Raw genomic sequence first — 19,297 nt, 5'->3', positions numbered from 1 at the left:
CCCTTCTCCCCACGAGGCTGACAGGAAGCAGAGCCTGGGGCTCCGAAAGGCCTTCCTCATCTGTGCTGTCTCCTCCAAATCCCGGAAAGAGGAAACATCCCACAGAAATCTGACATTTTTAAGTAGTGTTTAGCCTTAAGACGGAGAAGGCAATGGCACCCCACTCCGGTACTCTTGCCTGGAAAATCCCATGGATGGAGGAGCCTGGTAGGCTGCAGTCCATGGGGTCGCTAAGAGTCGGACACGACTGAGCAACTTTGCTTTCACTTTTCACTTTCATGCATTGGAGAAAGAAATGGCAACCCACTCCAGTGTTCTTACCTGGAGAATCCCAGGGACGGGGGAGCCTGGTGGCTGCTGTCTATGGGGTCACACAGAGTCGGACACGACTGAAGTGACTTAGCATAGCATAGCATAGCCTTAAGAGGATCCCATGCAGGGCAGACAGCAGGAGAAAGACCCAGAGGTGAGAAGCTGCTGATGAGAGGCCAGGAAGCCACAGGGGTGTGATTATCAGGGAGAATAAAGCTGGACCACTGGGGGCAGGGGTGGGGAGTGGAGAGAGCCTGAGGGCATGTGAGGTGAGTGACATCTGACTCTCCTCACCAGGTTTGGGTCAGGAAGCGGGGATGCAACCCCTGGAGACTGACACCCCTCCCCCCGCCCCCCCCCGCCACCTCCACCTCCACCCCAAGCAAAGCAAAGGCTGTAGGAGTTGGCTCAGAGTTGTAATTTGTCACAACTTCTGCCTCTGTGGTTGTTGTCATTCAGCCTCTAAGTTGTGTCCAACTCTGTGACCCCATGGACTGGAGCACACCAGGCTGCCCTTGTTTTCACTATCTCCTGGAGTTTGCTCAAACTCATGTCCATTGAGTATCTCATCCTCTGTCATCCCCTTCTGCCCTCCATCTTTCCCAGTGTCAAGAGTTTTCCAATGAGTTGCCTCTTTGCATCAGGTGGCCAAAGCATGAGCTTATCTTTAGATTGCTGGTTTGATTCCAGCTTGAAGGAGGTCCTGGGGAGAGGGCCGTGTTTTTCTCAGGCCCCCTCAGGAAACTTGGCCCCTTTCCTTTGGGGTTTCCTGCCCAGGACCTTCCACTGGCTTTGTTATGCAAATTAGAGGACCTTTATTCAGCTTGGCCCCTGAAAACAGACGTGGAATCCTTATTTGCTCAAAGGCTTTGCTAAGTTGTTGACACTAAGTTGTTGACAAAATCAGCAAGGTCAGGAGCAGGTAGGAAAACTATTTAAGAGAATGCCCTCCCACGAGATGCACGACTTCTTCCAGCCTCAGTTCCCCCTATGCAACAAGAAAGAGGAAGGCCTAGAGTGCTGCAGCTCACAGTGCCTGTGTTGAGCCTGCTCACTGCACTGGTGCCTGCGTAGGTCAGTGAAGGGGAGAGTGCGTGCTTCAGGAAAATCTCAGTCAGGGGTCTCACCTAGCCATGTTAAAGGTCGACTCTTTGCAATCCCGGGCAGGTCCTGTAGGCGGCAGTGCAGATTCCTCTCTGCTGCCAGAGCTCGCCCCCTAGTGGGCAGGCGAAGAGAAAAAGAGCAGTACTGAGGGAGCAGCTAAGGGGAGTAGATAAGAGGGGTTTCTTCAAAGAATTCAAACACTGCTGGGGAAAGCAAGTTATATTTACTTTCCCCTAGCTGTTCGTTTCGCAGAAGGCGATGGCACCCCACTCCAGTACTCTTGCCTGGAAAATCCCATGGATGGAGGAGCCTGGTAGGCTGCAGTCCATGGGGTCACGAAGAGTCTGACACGACTGAACGACTTCACTTTGACTTTTCACTTTCATGCATTGGAGAAGGAAATGGCAACCCACTCCAGTGTTCTTTCCTGGAGAATCCCAGGGACAGGGGGGCCTCGTGGGCTGCCGTCTCTGGGGTCGCACAGAGTCAGACACGACTGAAGCGACTTAGCAGCAGCAGCAGCAGCAGCAGCAGCAGCTGCTATTCGTTTAGTAGTTATGAAATGTATGGAAGAGTTTAAAGAATACTGCAATAAATACCGTGTACCCATTGCCAAGGTTGGACAGTTATTAACATTTTGCCCCATTTCCTCTCTTCCTTTTCACACATGCACAGTTTTCCTCTGGACCATTTAGAAGTACCATGTAGAGACTGTGACATCTCACCCATGAGAAAATAAACAGGCATTCTCCTATATGAGCACGTTGGTAGGTATTATTACACCTACGAGAGCAATAGTTCAGCATCACCTAACATATAATCTACATTACAATCACAACATTTTCCCAGGATGCCTTTTATAGCGTTGTATAATTATTATTATTCAAGAACCAATCACGTCTCACTCACTGCCTTTGTTTCATCTGTTTAATTTCTTCTAGAACAAGGACCTACTCACTTCAGGGGTTTTTTGTTTGTTTAATTTTTTTGAGCATTTAGGCAGTTGTCTTATAAAATGTCCTCAATTTTAGACTTGGTTTCTAATGAATAGATTCAAGTTAAGCATCTGTTGGCACTGAGACTTCAAAGGCACTGTTACTGTTTCCTTTTGAGGTGCTTCAGGAGATGTATGCCAGGTGGTCCCACTCCTAGTGGCACTAAATTGGCCCCTTGGTCCCTTTGTTAGGAGATGCCTGCCAAATGTTTATTGAAAAATGTACACTTGTAATTGGATATTCTGTGGGGTGACACTTGGAGACTGTGTGAATGTTATGTCCCCAGAGACTTTCACCCAATGTTTTTAGCAAACATCAAATGATTCCTTCCTGACTCAATTATTACACTGGGGGGTGGGGGGTGGGGAGGATTGCAAAATGATAATTTGCTAATTCCAGCATTCCTTCTAAATTTATTTAGCTGGCATTCTTCTGTAAAGAAGACCTTTTCTTTCATATTTTTAGCAACTTGGTTTGAAAGTTTCGGGTTCTGCTTTCTTTGGAACTCTTAGTTCAGAAGAGAAAAGTGTATATGAGAGAGTGTGTTATAGTGAGTGTATATGTGTGTGGGTGGGTGTGTCTGTGAGAGAGAGACAGGGACAGAGAATGAGACCTGAAGGCTGAGTCCTGCACACAGAGGCGCTCTCACAGAGGCCCACCATCAGCCCGGTGGAGCTGGTTCCTGCTATTTTGGCCTGTTCAACCTGCTCCAGTTTCACTGTCTTCCTGGCTGTTTCTCAAGGGCTGTCAGCCTCTTCCTCCTCAGGACCTTTGCACTTCCCTTTGCCTGGAACCCCTTTTCTCCAATAGCCACATGGCTCACTTTATTCTGTTCCCTGCCCAGGTGTCATCTGGCCAGATTTCCCGGTCACCCATATTATGTACTGTCCCCTCCCATTACTGTCTATCTCTTACTCTCTGTTGTGCATCCTCCATAGCCCTCGTCATACCTGCCCCATAAACATCATGAGAACAGGCCCTTTGCCCTATTGGCTCAGAGCCTAGAGTGGACCCTGACTCCCCATAGGCAATGAAGGGAATTTGTGGCATGCAAGAAGGAACACACACGTGCACACATGATTGGTAAAGTTCTGTATGAGATCAGAGCCCCTCCCCCTCATTTCTTGCTGCTCTATCCAGGTGACCAGAGACATTCCCATCCTGGGCAGAGAGGATGGCTGTTTCTCGTCCCTGGGATAACATGTGCCGTCAGCCACCTCTTTCTTGGCGCCCAGTTACAAAAGCTGGAAGATTATCCGCCCCCACTTCCTTGACATGATTTTGGGGGAATAAAAACAAATCAGAATTCATCAACTGTGAACAAAATTGTCAACTGTGAACTGTCAACAGTCTGGTTTAAAAATAGACGAGAGGTTGATGAAATACAGTGGAGAAAGCAATTTAAATAAAACGTTAAAAATAATACCCAAAGTGGGCTAGGCAACAGGAAGAGTGTGGTGCAGTGGAGAATGTGCCCGGCGGAGGCCTGCGTGAGCAGTGAACCAGAGAGAGGTTATTAGTTTTGCTCTACACATCACAGAGGAGAGAGATTTACTGGCCATTTGCGGGAAAACATTCACTCATTCCGATGTGTTGGCGTGTTATGTAAAATGGAAAGGAAGATTGGTTGGGAAATCTGCTAGCACATTTATTTTTAAGTAGGTCAACAGTTTGAATATTTTTGACCATTTGTGAAAATCTCTGGCTCTTCTTCCATCTTCTCTCTTACTGTGATGATTGAGAAAGACATTTGTGTTTTACCAAGTCAAGGGGTCTCGAAGCTTCTGGGGTTTGTATTTATTTTTTTATTTGTGTTTGTAGAAATATAGGTTCTGCTACTCTGATTAAAGTCCTTATTTCCCACTTCTTTGACTCTGCTTCTTTCAATAGTTAAGGCTGATTACTTATTTAGCTGCTTTATCATGAAATCAATATAAAGCCATGAATTTTTCATATTTCCTCTTTTCTAGGCCCAAGTCTCAGCTGATACATTGACCAAGTTCTTTATGTCCAACTGCCCCATATCCTGAGGCTGCTGGTCAATGTTTTTCTTTCCTTCTTTTTAGGAGAATTGAGCCATCTTGGCACAAGCTCTGCACTTTATGAACCTAAGACAAGGTTATCCATCCTGTAGGGACTCTTTTTAAAAATCTGGATGGAAGGTGTATTAGTTTGTGAGAGCTGCTGTAATGAAGTGCCACAAGTTGGGTGGCTCACACAACAGAAGTTTATCATCTCACAGTCCCAGAGGTGTAGGTCTGGAATGAAGGTGTGAGCAAGGTTGGTTCCTTCTGTGGCTGCCAGGGAGAAGCTGTCTCTTGCTTCTTCTAGCTTCTGGCAGCCTCGTTCATTTCTTGTGGATAGTCCCCTTCCCCTGCATGACTCCTCACATCATCTTTCCTCTGTGTGTGTCCAATTTTCCCCTTCTTCTAAGCATGCCAGTCATATTGGATTAGAGTCCACTCTAATGACTGCATTTGAACATGATTGTCTCTGTCATATATTTCTAAGTAAGCCACTTTAAGATACTGGGGGTTAGGAGTCCAACATGAGGGATGTAATTCAACCCACAGTACTAGGTATGAAGCTTTACCCCCCAGAGGGAGAGTTGTGAGTCCTCTCTGCTTAGACCAGCTCCCAGTATTGGCCAGGACTGGAAAGGTTCTCCCTGCTGGGCCCCGGTGACCTTCTGGTGGTCACTCTACATTTACTAAGCTGTGTTCTTTCCCCGTGTGTTGGACAAGCTCCAGGGAGCCCCTCTGTCTTCAGCTCTTTGTGTGCTTGGATTGACTAAGTTGCTCTCCACTCCATATACTTTATTTATACCTGTCTGTTCCTCTTCTCTCCTCCAACTCCAAAATTATTTTCCCTAAAATGAGGAATTATGGGTGTCACTTTCCAAGAATGTCATTTTTCAGTTTGTTTTTATTAATAGAAGCCACCTCCAGGCTGCAGACTCTAAGCAGTAGACTCACAGCCCACTCTGTTTAACTTGGAGCTCTGCAGATCCTGTTTTGAAGCAGGACAACAGCCCATCTGAGGTGGGATGGGGCAGGACATGGTGGGCTGCCTGGATCCTCTGGACCTGCAAGGCACATATGGAAGACGTGGGCCCAAACTTCCTGAGAAAGTCCATACTGCTGAGAAAACACCATCCATCATCCATAATTTTGCCAGTTTTCAACTCCTGCTTGGGAGAACACTGTGAGGGGAAGGTGTGGGAGTGCTGAGACTTGCTATGTGGTCCTGAGGTCCCTGTGTTGTTGGAGGACATGTATTTCTCCCTCCCCACACCCCCGCAGGAAGATCCTTCCATTCCCTTGCTTTCTGTTCCCACTGCCCCTTTCCCAGGAACACTGCACATTTCCTGGTGTCGGAGCCTGGCATCTCTTGGATCAGGTTCGTCTTTACAGCCAGGAGCAGAATCCCTGCATCGCCAAGTAACGTGCCTTTGTTCCTCCTGACCCCCATTCTCTTGGCAGGTCTATACTCAGGGGTAGTATATGCCTGCCTTGTGTCTCCAGGATCTCTGTGTGCACGGACCCAGGATGCTCTGCCAGGCCCACCCCCGTCTACGTTTTGTCTCTGCCTATGATTGGTGGTTTGTGGACCAGAACTTTCCTAGGTCTCTTGGCTGGGAGAGGGAGTGGAGGAGTGAAGGTCCCAGGTGTGGTGCACAGCACAGTCTAATGGGAAGCCCTGTACTTTGAGGGTTCTGTATCCCCCCTGGGTAAAGCTGGCACTATGATCACCTTTGGGCTTCTGTATCTTGTCTTCCATAATAAGGACCTAGGGGAGAGGGGACAAGGTAAGTGACTTGGGTAACTGCAGGGGTGTGACATGGCAAGGAGCTGCAGGGAGGGGGCATGAGTGAGGTGCCTGTGTTACAGGCCACAGGATGTCCCTGCCTAGAGATAATCCCTGGGGGGCATCCCCACACGCGTGCACTCACCTCCTCCTCCTCACCAGCTTCCTCCAGAGACATGGTTATAGTTGGTCATTACCTTGATAGAAGTCTGTAAACTGTGTTTTATATTTTATCATAATGTACTTGACATATAGACATGTGTGTATTATTTATATGTTGCCATGCCTACTAAAAAAGCATCAAAATCCAACACCCAGCTTATGAAATAAACCATTCCCAATGTTCAGGAGGGCTGCTGTGGCCTCCTGTCTGATGCCGTTCTCAGCTTCCTCCCTGGAGGGAACCCCTGTCCTGATGGTATCTGTCAACACCCCCGCTTCTGTAAAGTAGCTTTTACCACATACATTGCATATCTCTAAATAGCACATTTTGAGCTTTATAAAAAAATGAAATTATAGCCTTTTGAGCTTCATTTAAATGCCACATATTGTTCTGGAAGATAAAAGGCAGATCTGTGTCCTTGAAGCATGCATTTTCACCACTGCAGATAAATATTGTTTTCTCTGGTGGCCCCTTCCTGGAGTCAGGGAAGAGACCGGGCTGCCTGCACATGCTGAGACGCTGCGTGGCTGTGGAGGTGAGGACGCCGGGGCCTGCCATGGAAGCCGTGGTGCTAGAATCGCGGCCTGCTGGAGTCCCTAGGCCAGCAAGGCTATATCCAGGGGCAGTTGTTCTGGGTATCTGAGAAGCAGATGGATTCCGACTCCAGTGATGGATTTGCATGAGCAGGGAGGCTGAAAGGCAAAGTGTTAAGTGTGGAGCTCATAAAGAGGACCAGAAGCATGGAGGGTCGGTGATGGTTCACGACAAGCACCTTGGATGCTGAGCTCCGGCACCTGCACTCCTTGTGCGGGCAGATTGGTGGCTCCTGGAGGCTGGAACAGAGCTTTAGAGCTACAGAGCGAACCAGAACCCCCTTTCCAACTGTCGTTCAGCAGCTATTTACTGCACACCTACGAGGTGCCAGGGCTATATGTGTTTCATCATCTCAAGTCAGGGATAAGACTGTGACTAGGACTTTCCCTGTTATTATATACTTTAGGGTCTAGTGCAGAGTCACCTGTTGATAAATTACATGAGTGATTCCCAAATACTAGTGGCTTCTGACAGCAAGCATTAGTTCCTTGTTCATGTTATGTATGAGCTGTGGATTAGCTTCAGCTCTGTTCCGTGTCCTCTGCTGTCTGGGTCCCAGACCCAAGGCGCAGCCCTTATGGGGCACATGCTATTTCCATAATAGACAGAAATAGCAGGAGGTGAAACCAAGCAGTGGTTCTTTGAATGTTGCTCAAACCTGGCTTGTGTATCTGTGCTAAATTGCTTTGGTCATGTCCAACTCTTTGCAACTCTGTGGACTGCAACCCTCCAGGTTTCTCTGTTCATGGGATTCTCCAGGCAAGAATACCGGAATGGGTTGCCATGGCTTCTCCAGGGGATCTTCCCAACCAAGGGATTGAACCTGAGTCTCTTGTGTCTCTTACGTTGGCGGGGGTTCTTTATCACAAGTGCCAGCTGGAAAACCTCATTCCTTACTCACAACCCACTGGCCAAAGACAGTCCTATGGCTAGGACTGCTGTCACCATGGAGCTTTTATGGACAGTCAGTGCTATCCCCATCAGCTTTCATGACACAAGGCACTGAGCAAAGTGTAGGTTTGTCTTTGGGGAATGCCAGAGAATGTTCAGGAAGAGGATTACCATCCATCATAGGCACAAGCAGCCAATTACAGTCACAGTATGATAAGGTTTTAGAGCGAGTCACTGTACTACTTCTGACTTTATAAATTTACATGTAAAAAATGTATTTGTTCCTCTAAATTAGCTTTAAGGATTCTGTTGAGAAATAGTATGAGAATCCCTAGCCTGAACCTGAGGCTTGTTATAGGGAGCTTGCCCAGGGGAGGAGGAGAAAGTAGAGCTGGCTATAGTGGTCTTCACCTCTGTTCTGTGCTGTGCTAAGTCGCTTCAGTCGTGTCCGACTCTTTGCAACCCTATGGATAGTAGCCCACTAGGCTTCTCCATCCATGAGATTCTCCAAGTAAGAATAGTGGAGTGGATTGCCATGCCTTCCTCTGGGGGATCTTCCTGACCCAGGGATGGAACCTGTGTCTCCTATGGCTCCTGCATTGAAGGTGGATTCTTTATCACTGAGCCACTGGGGAAGCCTGGTCTTCACCTCTAGTATATGCACACAGGCTGTGCTAGTTACAAAGAAGCTTCTCACCCTGGGTACCCACCTGCTACTGCTGCTAAGTCACTTCAGTCATGTCCAACTCTGTGCAACCCCATAGACAGCAGCCCACCAGGCTCCCCCGTCCCTGAGATTCTTCAGGCAAGAACACTGGAGTGGGTTGCCATTTTCCTTCTCCAATGCATGTAAGTGAAAAGTAAAAGTGAAGTCGCTCAGTCGTATCCAACTCTTAGCGACCCCATGGACTGCAGCCTACCAGGCTCCTCCATCCATGGGATTTTCCAGGCAAGAGTACTGGAGTAGGGTGCCATTGCCTTCTCCAGGGTACCCACCTGCCAACTTCCAATGTTCCTCCTGGTGCCCCTTCTGTCCATTTGGACCACCTGTAGGCATGTCCCATACCTGTAGGCTCTTTAGTGCCACATCCCTACACACACACATATATCCCTCCTTCCGTTATAGTCACGTCTACCTGGCTCTTTGAGGTTGCTCATTTTTTGCTCCTTCCCTGTGCTCGTGTTTCGGCTCCTCACTGTCAGTTGACATTTGTGGCCTGGGTCATGGCTTCCTTTCACATGGCCCCCAACGTGCCTGCCACCACACCAGGCATGTACCAAACACCCAGCAATGTGCACAAAAGGAAGCCTTGCACTGAGAGGAAGCCAGCCCCCTGCTGGCTTGTCCTTGTGCTTTCTCTGCAGGGTCTCAGGTAACTGTGGGTGTCAGTATGGGTTACACAAGAGTGACTCCAGTATGTGCAGATTGAAACCCTCTCTCCTTCCCTCGGTATGTGATCGGTGTGGGGACTGAACAGCCCATCCGCTCACAAGGAGCCAGGGTTCATCTGCACTCATGTGTTGCTTTGCAAACACTGGTGGCCTTTTCAAAGGTATGCATTTGTGTTTTCCAAGGGCAAGGACCGTATCTCCTCTTTTCCTCCCTTTAAAAGATTGCCCGTGGCACCTGATAAGCGCTACACGCACAGTGGGTGCTCCGTCCCCTCTACCTACCTCCCCTTCCTTTGAACCGGCAGCAGATACCAACGTGGTTCTGGGCCTGTGGGCCTTTGCAAAGACTGATTATATACTGCCTTCATCTAGAGAATTTTGCAGGTGAAAAAGGGAGGAAACCCTTAGACAATTGAGACCCAGGCCCCTAGCGCAGCTGCATAATTAACCACACACGGAGTGCAGTGCAGACTGTGTTCTCTCGGGCCCTTCAGATGACAGATACAGTGATGGCGACTGTTAAAGTGCTTGGCCCTGGAGTCAGTCAGACAGCGCTTGAAATCCAGGCTTGTGAATGTCATGATCTTTCACAAATTATTTAGTATCTGAGTCTCCTTTTCTTAAACCGTAATGTATAGATAATAAAATGCTATTAATTGTTGTGATCTTCTACATCCGTAAATGATATCCTTCTATCCTCCTGTTCTGAATCAGTTGAGACTTAAGAATAAACAGCTGGCAGAGAGTGGCCAAAATACTCCCATTGCTACAGATGAAGGGATTGCCAAGAAAATGTATGTGTTTGGGGCTTCCAATTTTGAATCCTGGAATACGGTGGATGTTTCCTAGGCTAGACAGCCACAGGCGTCCTCTGGGGGAAAGACTGTGTCAAACGTAGGTTTTGGATGGTTGGAGCAAAAGCGTCGCTCCCCAGTTGCTCACAGGGGAAAGGGCTAGGCCTCACACACAGCATCCAGACTTACCAAGTAGACCGTTACTCTTCCTCCCTGCTCCCTGAGCAGCTGAGGGGGTCTAGGCTTGCTACACAGGCAGAGCCTCCGTAGTAGGGGTAAGGGGCCATGGTGGAGCAGCCTTCAGCCCTCCGTGTTTGTGGACCGCAGATGTTAAATTTCATTCTGATACTCGCATAGACAGTTATGGTTGAGTTTACCACTTATTAAAAGTAAGCCTCCCCATGCAGTGCTTTTAGACATTTATCTTATGCATTTGGGAAAACATAAAAAGCCATTTGTTAATTAACATTCTATAATTGAGACCTTTAACAGAGATGAACTTCCCTTTGCTTTGTCTCTGCTTCTGTGAGCCTAATCATGGTTAGAAGGGCACTGGCTGTTTCCCAAGGAGGCTGGGGAGGGGTCTATTGGCAGTGTTCTTACAGCTTTGTTTTGTCTGTCTTTTGCAGTGCAAGTTGGAGTTCCATGCTTGTTCTACTGGCAGAAGTCTCACCACCCTCTGTGATGGGCCATGTCCATGTCTCCCAGAGCCCGAGCCTCCAAAACACAAGGCAGAAAAGAACGGTGAGTGGGCATCACACTGAAGGGGCACTGGGTGGCCTGATGTGGCCAAGGTCTGCCCCAGATGCCAGGAACCTGGCCTTTAACAGAGATGATCTAGTTTGGGCTGGGGAGATGGGTGTGCTTGGCAAGAGTACTCCAGTTTCATTTAGGAACTCCAAATTGAACTGCCTTCAACCTCCATATGATAGAAAAAGAACTGGGAGTCTTTGAAAATAATTCTGCTAGACCAAGATATGCGTTAGATTCTTTCTAGAGGTCAAATTGGCTATGGTGTAGGAAGGGCCGGGTTTCAGTGTTAAGACCAGGCCTGCCCTGGGTGCGCCTTGGTCTTCCTTGAACTATAATCTCTAAATCCTTTGAACTTCTGAAAGCCAGATTTCAAAACATAGACTGCAGAGATGTCATGACGGTGAACAGTAGGCCCCCCACTACTGGCAAAAGCATTTCTCTATGAATATATTCTACCGGGCATGTGGCACAAAACCAAGGAATGGATGGAAGGAGAATAACTTCCCAGGGGCTGTGGTTTCCTTTCCATAGCTGAGAGGGGCGTCAAAGGTCGGGCCTATCTGGATGTTTTCATGATGGAGAAAGTAATGTTTTCCCACTGGGCTCAGTGCCTTAAAAGCCTTCTGTAATGAAACCTAGATAGAAGCTTGCCTTCCGTGGAGCTGGGCTTTCTCAGCTGTAGCTGGCTGTACCATGAACAACGCTGGACATCTGTGTGTGAGTGAGCGCATGCCTGCACACACGTGTGTTCTAAAGCCTGAAGCTATTTGTAATGGAGGAAGATGAATAGGATGTGAGTGTTTATCCACTTGCCTCTTCCTAAGCTGGCTTGTCTTTTCCAAGGCACAGAGATGAAGATGGTCAAGTGTAAATTTGTTCATGGTAACCAAGGGAATATTGTGTTACAAGTTTTTTGGGGAAGTTTAACCCAGGATGTGGAAGAACATTGTAAACCGTGAAACACGGGGGTCACAAATTATCTCTGTAGATTACTCTTAGTTACCAAAAAGCTGATCTCATTGTGTTTTGACCTGATCATTTATAGAACTCCAGGAAGAAATGTTAAGTAATCTATACAACCCTCCTTGAACTTTGGTGAGAAAACCCAAAGCCCTGTGTGGTAAGCAGCAAAATCCACAAAATTAACTTCTGTTTGGAGATGTCTTAAGACCCTTCTTAGGAAGTCTTCATAACCTCTTATTTCAAATATATTCTTTATTGCTTTTATTTACTCTTCTGTTCTGAGATAAGGAAACCGATGTAAGGAAGTCATTTCTGTGATTTGCCTGTAGTTTTCTGTGAGAAGGCTTTGATTTTCCTTAAACAAAGTACAACCCTTGTTACTTCATGGTGGGCTTGTCATATCTGATTAAATGAGACTCGTTCTCAAGTGTGACTCGCCAGGTATGGCCTTGGGTATGCCATTTATTTGTTCAGTCACTTACTAGTGAAAACTGGAACAAAGTCTAATCAAACCTATGCAAGTAACTGCATTGGCATTAAAGGTAGAATTCTGAGAAGCTGGCGAGAACAAGATTACCACTTGAAAGTATTTCATTTCCAAATGTTTGTAAAAGTAACCATTAAGTAAATAGTGAGAATAGGCCAGGAAGAAAGCATAAGAATTTTATTAAATGATTATCAGAAAAGAGAACCATAAAAAATAATACCAGCAATATTCTAAAACCAATGATCAAAATTATATATCCTTCATTAGTTCCTGCAGTCTTGTATAATTATTTTTGTTCCACTGACCCTTGGGTCAACAGTTTGCTTTTATGAAGTCGTCAGAGTCTGGGAACTGTCCTCTCAGTCTCTAGTATCTAGCTATTGTCTAAGAAATATCACCTTTGAAGCCCGTAGCAAGAAAGGCATCTGTTACTTGTACTAACTGGGCACAGTTCTTACCATGAGGCTCTGAGATTGCCCTTCTTGGTCAGAGACTCAGTTTATGCTGTGACTTAAAGCAAATATTTTATATAAGCATGCAGGAAAGTAGGAACTACCTACTGGTGATAAGACAGAATATCTGTAGTTAATTTAGTACATATCTAACAATATTTTAATGAAGGAGAGTATAATCCTCTATTAGGATAGGGTGCTTAACTATTTAATACAGATTTGATCTGTGTTTCCCTGGAGGACAAGGGCATATTACGGGCAGTGAGGGCACTGATAGAGCTCCAGGATCATTATGTGAAATGAAACATTTACATGAAGAATATTCTACCTGGAGCAGAATCAGCCAAGGGAAGGCTGACTTTTTCTTTTGAGTTGATGATTCTTTCCACGTAGCTCTCACAGTAGTTTGTGGCAGGCAGTGAGCAGTGAACTGAGGTTGTGGCAACTGGGATAAAGAAGAGGGAATGGGTGCTCAAGAGGGATCAGAGATGAAATGAAGGGCAGCTTTCATTTGGCCACTTGGCTGTCAAGGTGGAGGGGGGAGGGCATGCCCATCTATCCACCTTCCTTAACCTGGTGGCCGCCCCTCTCTGAAGCTGCATGCAGTGGGAGTGGCATTCACAGGCCACTCTGTCCATGAGACACTTTTGGCTCTGAACGGTGTTGGGAGCACTCTTGTGTCTGTGCCTGTTACAGAAATGATGTTTCATTGTCTCACAAATATAGGTGTATCAAAAATGTGACATTATTGTTAATGATATTTTATTTTCAACCTCCTCTCTGTTTTGAACCTTGGTTTCTTCTGGTAATATAAAAATTAGTGTAGTCCTTTCCAGGTAAATTCTATTTATTTGGGATTGTATCTAAACTCTAGAAAGTAGGATTGGGATGGGGGCTTATGAGCGACCATATTGGTGTGAGGTGGTTCCTGGTGTGTCTCTTTCTTTGGCATCTACCTCTCTGGGGTTTTGCTATTTTTAATTAGTTGCCCAGCAATGCTCACCCTCAGTGCAGCCAAGGAGAGATGTTCTGAGACCTTCTCTGTGACCTCTGCTACACATGTTCATTCAGCTCACACTGAGTCCTCTTACTCATCCTCTCACCACCCCTCCTTGGCCCCTCTCAGGGCCACACAAAGCTTGAGGATGTTCTTCTATGACCTTCTGATGTCAAGAAAGCCTGTGATGGGTTTGTTCTCTCAAGCCATCTCTCCTCAAATCTGCCTGGCAACCATTTCTCTTCCACGCAGAGGACATCTTTACAAGACTGGTTTCAGAATGGGCCTCATTAGTAGGGAGACACAGGTGCTCTTTGTGTGGAGCTCCAGCTGCCGAGGGTTTCAGGATCACCTCTTCCTGCCTAGGACCCAGAGGTGACTTTGGAGGCAGGAAAGCACTGTGGTGGGAAGAACTTTCCTGGGGACGCAGCAGTGTCTGCCTGTGCTTCTCTTTCCCTATATATTACCTCTTGCAGCCCCAGTACTTGTGACCAGTACTGGGTGTGAACATCCAAGGTTTGCGAGACCAGGATCTAACTTACTCTCTTTCTGATCTTGCTGTGCTTCTTCCAGCCTTTGGCTGTTTGAATTACAACAAACCCAGTTCTTGCAAGTCAAAAGTGTCTTGTCTGATCAGATTTGGTTTCAAGAATATTTTTAGGAAATCAAAGACAAATTGTTGAGTTTTGTGTTCTCTCTTTGTTTTTTTCTGGCATCTTTTCTTTGATGTGGCCCCTGAGGGGATGGTAGAAGGTGGAGTCATCCTTTACTACCTCTAAATATTTCCTCTCACATCTCTCAGTTGCCTTATGACCTTGGACAAGTTACTTAATTGCTTTATCATCTCTATGATGCCAAACCAACCTCAGGACTATGGAGTAATGATTGTCCATAGGAAGGGAAAAATTAAAAAGAGGGATATGAGATTGAAATCCACACATTAAGCCTGGGTTTCTGTACCATCTCTAAGAGTTTCTCAGGAAAGATCCTTCCCCTATCTTTTCTGGTATTAATGCTGAAAGCTCAGCTTCTCTGTACATGGGTGCCAAATCGAATCTCGGAGACAGAGTTTTGGGTGAACTAGAAAATAATAGCTTTATTGCTTTGCCAGGCAAAGGGGGTCACAGCTGGCTACTACCCTCAAAATGGTGTGTCCCAACTTGAAGAAGATAGTGAGAAGTTTTATATTAATTGCTCAAAAAGGGCGTGATCAGTTCATGGACATTCTTTGATGGGTTGGTGGTAGGGTAAGTAAAAGTCAGTATCATCAACCTTCAGGTCCAACTGGTCTGGGGTCTACATGGTTGTGGGCAGCATACCATCATTAATTGTCAACTTCTCCCACTTGGAGGGGGTTTCAGCATCTGCACGGCAGCTCGAAGGATTTTGTCTATCCATTGATGAGGGAACAGGACCTTGCCCTAAGGTTGCTCTTGACTCTTTCTCCCTGGTCTTGCATCACTTCCTGTCTGATTAACTTTACTGCTTGAATCCGCCCATTGGAACTCAGGGAAGGTTACGGAGGCTGAATGAAGGCTGCTTCCTATAATCAAAGAAACAGGAGACACAGGAAGACCTGTGCCCAGGAGCCCCACAGGGCCCTACATGCTATCAGTATTTTCTGGCACCCAACAGCCAGGCCAGCTAGGAAGTTGCCTCTCACTAGCCCCCTTCCACATCTGCTCCTGTCGCCACCCTGCCTCCATCCCTTCCCTTGTCACCGAGACAGCCCTTTTCCCCTGGCCTGGGCTCCACAGCCTTGTTCTCTCTGGAGGAGGGGCTCTGAGCTCCCTCCTGGCTGAGATGAACATTTCATAGTTATAGGTTTCCAGTCAGGAAAGATCTCCCCTAACTTCCTTCACACCATGTTAAGTGGACCCTGGTGTTCCTCGAAGGTGCCTCAGGTTTCCACACACGGACCGTGGAAAGCTGAGTGGGTGGGGACTTCTGATCTCCCCTAGAATGACTCCATTTTTCTGCTTTACCACCTCAGATCACATTTGCAGGAAGAGAGTTTTGGCACCGGCAAGCCATCGTTCAGTTTCCATTCACTCCTTGAGGAAACTGGGGTTCTCCAGAGAAAAAGCATCTCTCCTCAGCTCAGATGGTGGGTAGGTGTGGGTGGGGTCAGAGTCTGGGCCTCTTCCCTCGTGGGCGGTGCCTTTGTCCTCCCCCGCCCCCGCCATGTGTACTCCCTTGGGTAACAGCCAGCCAAGTCCTCAGCCTGAAGACGGTTGAGGGTCTATAGCTGTGTTTGGCAGGAGTTAGTTATTTCTCTGGGGTCTGATGTCACTTGCCTGAATCTTGAAGTGTGAACCATCAGGCAAAGAATGTCACTGCCTTCCCACAAGCAGCCAGGTTTGGAAGGCATTCTGTAGACTCTCTCCCACCCCACCCCCAACCTTTGGAGGAGGAAGTTGAGAAAATAGCACCGTCTCTAAAGCCAACTCCTTCTTTGCTTCTGTTGTCACCGGTTAGCTATTTCTGTTTTTAATTTTTCTCTATGTTGTTTTCTAATTGGAGTATAATTGCTTAAAAATGTTGTGTTAGTTTTTGCTATACAACAGTGTGAATCAGCTATAAGTATATATTTGTCCCCTTCCTCTTGAACCTCCCTCCCACCCCCACCCCATCTCATCCCACCCTCTAGGTCGCCGTGGACACTGAGTTGAGCTCCCTGTGCTGTACAGCAGCTTCCCATTAGCTGTCTATTTTGCACATGGCAGTGCGTACATGTTAGTGTTACTCTCTCAGCTCATCCCACCCTCTTTGCTCCTCTGTGTCCACAAGTCCATTCTCAGTTTATGCATCACTGTTCCTGCCCTGCAAATAGGTTCTTCAGTACCATTTTTCTAGATTGCAAAAGCTTTACAGACACGCTAAAGTTAAGAGAATTTGGTGTCACCAAACTAGGTTAGCTTTTGGAACGGGCATGTGGGTCCAGCCAGTTGGCCTCAGAAGTTCTGGAGAAGGCTGTGAGGCTGTCAGCATTCCTGGCCTGACCTTGCTGGGGGGGTTGGGGGCGGTGTGGGGCCATGTTTGTTTCCACAGATCCTTCCCACATGGCACGCTAAAGAGGAAATAACAACTTCCCTCCAGCTGAGCTATTTGAAACAGTAGAAAAATAGTCTACAATGATTTTCTCTTCTCAAATGGTGATTTCAACCCAAGGGCTGGATTCTGGGGAAAAAAGAAGTCCTGGGTTGACAGGCGGCTGTCTAATTCCATTACTTATCACAAGTCAAGTTGGGGAAATGTGTTTAAACGGGAACAGGAGGTGGTGCCAAAGAGACGGGATGAAGAGTTCTTCCTCGCTGTGATGTCTCAATGGAAAAATCCTAAAAGCATCCTGCTGCTGAAGCTCCCAGCAAAATGAAGATTTATCTTTGCATCCAGGGAAGAACATTTTTCTTTAATGCCTATTGAGTAACAGGGTGAAGGCCCCAGGCTTGCAAACTTGCAGTTTAAAAGCAGTTTCTGTTAACCTTTTCCATAGCCATTCAAGTCTGCTCACTTATTATTCAGTACTATATTATGGTCAGAAATTAAACATGTAAAGGTACATTTAATTTTCAGAGCCTTATTATTATAAATGCCGTGACCTTTTTTTTTAAAAAAAAAAAAAAAACACAAAAAGAAGCTTGAGAATGAAATTGGCAACTGTATCCAAGAAGAAAAACTCCCTTGTCAGGACTCTGGAGGTAAATCCGACTTTGGCTTTGAACTCAGATTCTTCTTCTGTGAGTTCGGCTCTGGGAAAGTATACCACAGGTTCTCCTGGCTATTCTGAAGCTTTGTTGGTCGCAACTGACTGGGGGAAGGCTGCAGGCGAAAAGATACAAGAGGGTAGACTGGGACAGGGTGGCCGAAGTCATAGCCAGAGTCCAGAGAAGGAGATAGAGGCTTGTGCTAGAAATTAATGTCTTTGATAGTTCACTCAGACAGCTCTCTCCTGCCATTATTTTTTATTTATAAATTAATATCCATTCTTATATAAAATCCAAATATTATGGCAAAAGTGGCCCATATTCCCAGTTCTATTAGCTTTCTATTCATAGGCTTCAAATTATTTTTTTTGGAAACATAAAGATGTTTGTTTTGTAAACATCTAATATACTTTTAAGACTGTTTGTTGTCTGTTGTTGTTGTTATTAAGTCACTGCGTCATGTCCAACTCTTTTGCAATCCCTTGGATTGTAGCCCACCAGGCTCCTCTGACCGTGGGATTTCCCAGGCAAGAATACTGGAGTGGGTTGCCAGTTCCTTCTACAGGGGATCTTGCCGACCCAGGGATCAAACCCAGGTCTCCTGCATTGGCAGGCGGGTCCTTTACCACTGAGCCACGAGGGAAGCCCCTTTAAAATAGTACTCATCCAAAAACCAGGATCATATTCTACAGTGTTTTGTGCCTTGCCTTTTTTTGTGTGTATCGTAGATATGTTTTCATGGAAGGTCACATCTCTCTCTCTCTCTCCCTCTGCCCAAGGCCCTTCCCACTACCCCTCTCTCTCCAGCCAGTCTGCCAACTCTGCTCCCTTGAACTCCAGACTTAACTATGTGACGACTGCTCTGCATTTCTGTTTGGATGCTCCTAAGCATACCAGACTTAACATGTCCAAAATGAAACTCCCGATCTCCCCTATATCTGTCCCTTCCTCCTATATTGTATTTGCCACCTTAATTACTGTCATCTCCATAGTTCAATCTGCTGAAGTAAAACCAAAAACCAAAACTTCTTTCTCCCACATGCCACATATAATCATCATTTGAGTCCACTTTCAAATAGATTTTCGAATGTAAGTACCTCTTACCACCTCCATGGTTACTGCCCTCGTGGTCCCAAACATCCTCATGTTTTATTTCAGTAGCTTCCGAGTGGATTTCCTGGCCCCTACATTCTCTTTTGAACTAGGAGTGAAACATTCTGTAAAATGGAAGTCATATTGTATAATTTCCTGTTCAGGACACACCACTGACTTCCCACCTTGTTAAGAGGAAAAGAGAAAATACTTCAGTGACCTGCAAGGCCCAGCATGATCAAGTCCCTGATCAGGTCCCAGTGGGTCCCTCAGATATGCCATTTCATTCCTGCCTCAGCCTGGACATTCTTCCCAGACATCTACACACCTCCCTTCACCAGCCACCCTTCAGTCTCTGCACAAACACTGCCTTCTCAGCACTTCCATCTCTCTTTCCTCCTTTATTTTTCTTCTTCTTTTTTGAATATTTATTTTGATGCATTTATTTATTATTTGGCTGTGCTGGGTCTTAGTCATGGCACGTAGGATCTTCAATCTTCATTGCGGCCTGCAGGATCTTTAGTTGCAGCATTCAAACTCTTGGTTGAGGCATGTGGGATCTAGTTCCCTGACCAGGGATTGAACCTGGGCCCCCTGAATTGGGAGCATGGAGTCTTAGCCACTGAATGACCAGGGAATTCCCCTCTCCTTTATTTTTCTACAAAGCAATTATCACCATCCAATATATTAGATAATATGTTTATTCTGTTTATTGTCTGATTTGCCCAACTAGAATGGAATTTACATGAGGGCTTTTTCCCTGGATTCTCAACAATTATTTGTCAAATGTTGAC

At 46.4% G+C, this 19,297-nt stretch overlaps 1 protein-coding gene across 2 annotated transcripts in view; it reads left to right on the top strand.

Annotated features, from left to right (window-relative positions):
• Positions 1-19,297, top strand: part of SPOCK1 (SPARC (osteonectin), cwcv and kazal like domains proteoglycan 1) — a 584,015-nt gene that overhangs the window by 445,838 nt on the left and 118,880 nt on the right. For both annotated transcript variants that reach the window (XM_070793622.1, XM_019964962.2), the window contains one exon: positions 10,682-10,796. In XM_070793622.1, the coding sequence (XP_070649723.1) occupies positions 10,682-10,796 (115 nt within the window). The remainder of the gene's footprint in view (positions 1-10,681; positions 10,797-19,297) is intronic.

This window comes from Bos indicus, chromosome 7, assembly GCF_029378745.1.
Source record: "Bos indicus isolate NIAB-ARS_2022 breed Sahiwal x Tharparkar chromosome 7, NIAB-ARS_B.indTharparkar_mat_pri_1.0, whole genome shotgun sequence".
Classification (NCBI taxonomy): Eukaryota; Metazoa; Chordata; class Mammalia; order Artiodactyla; family Bovidae; genus Bos; species Bos indicus.
This window is presented reverse-complemented; position numbering and strand designations above follow the sequence as displayed.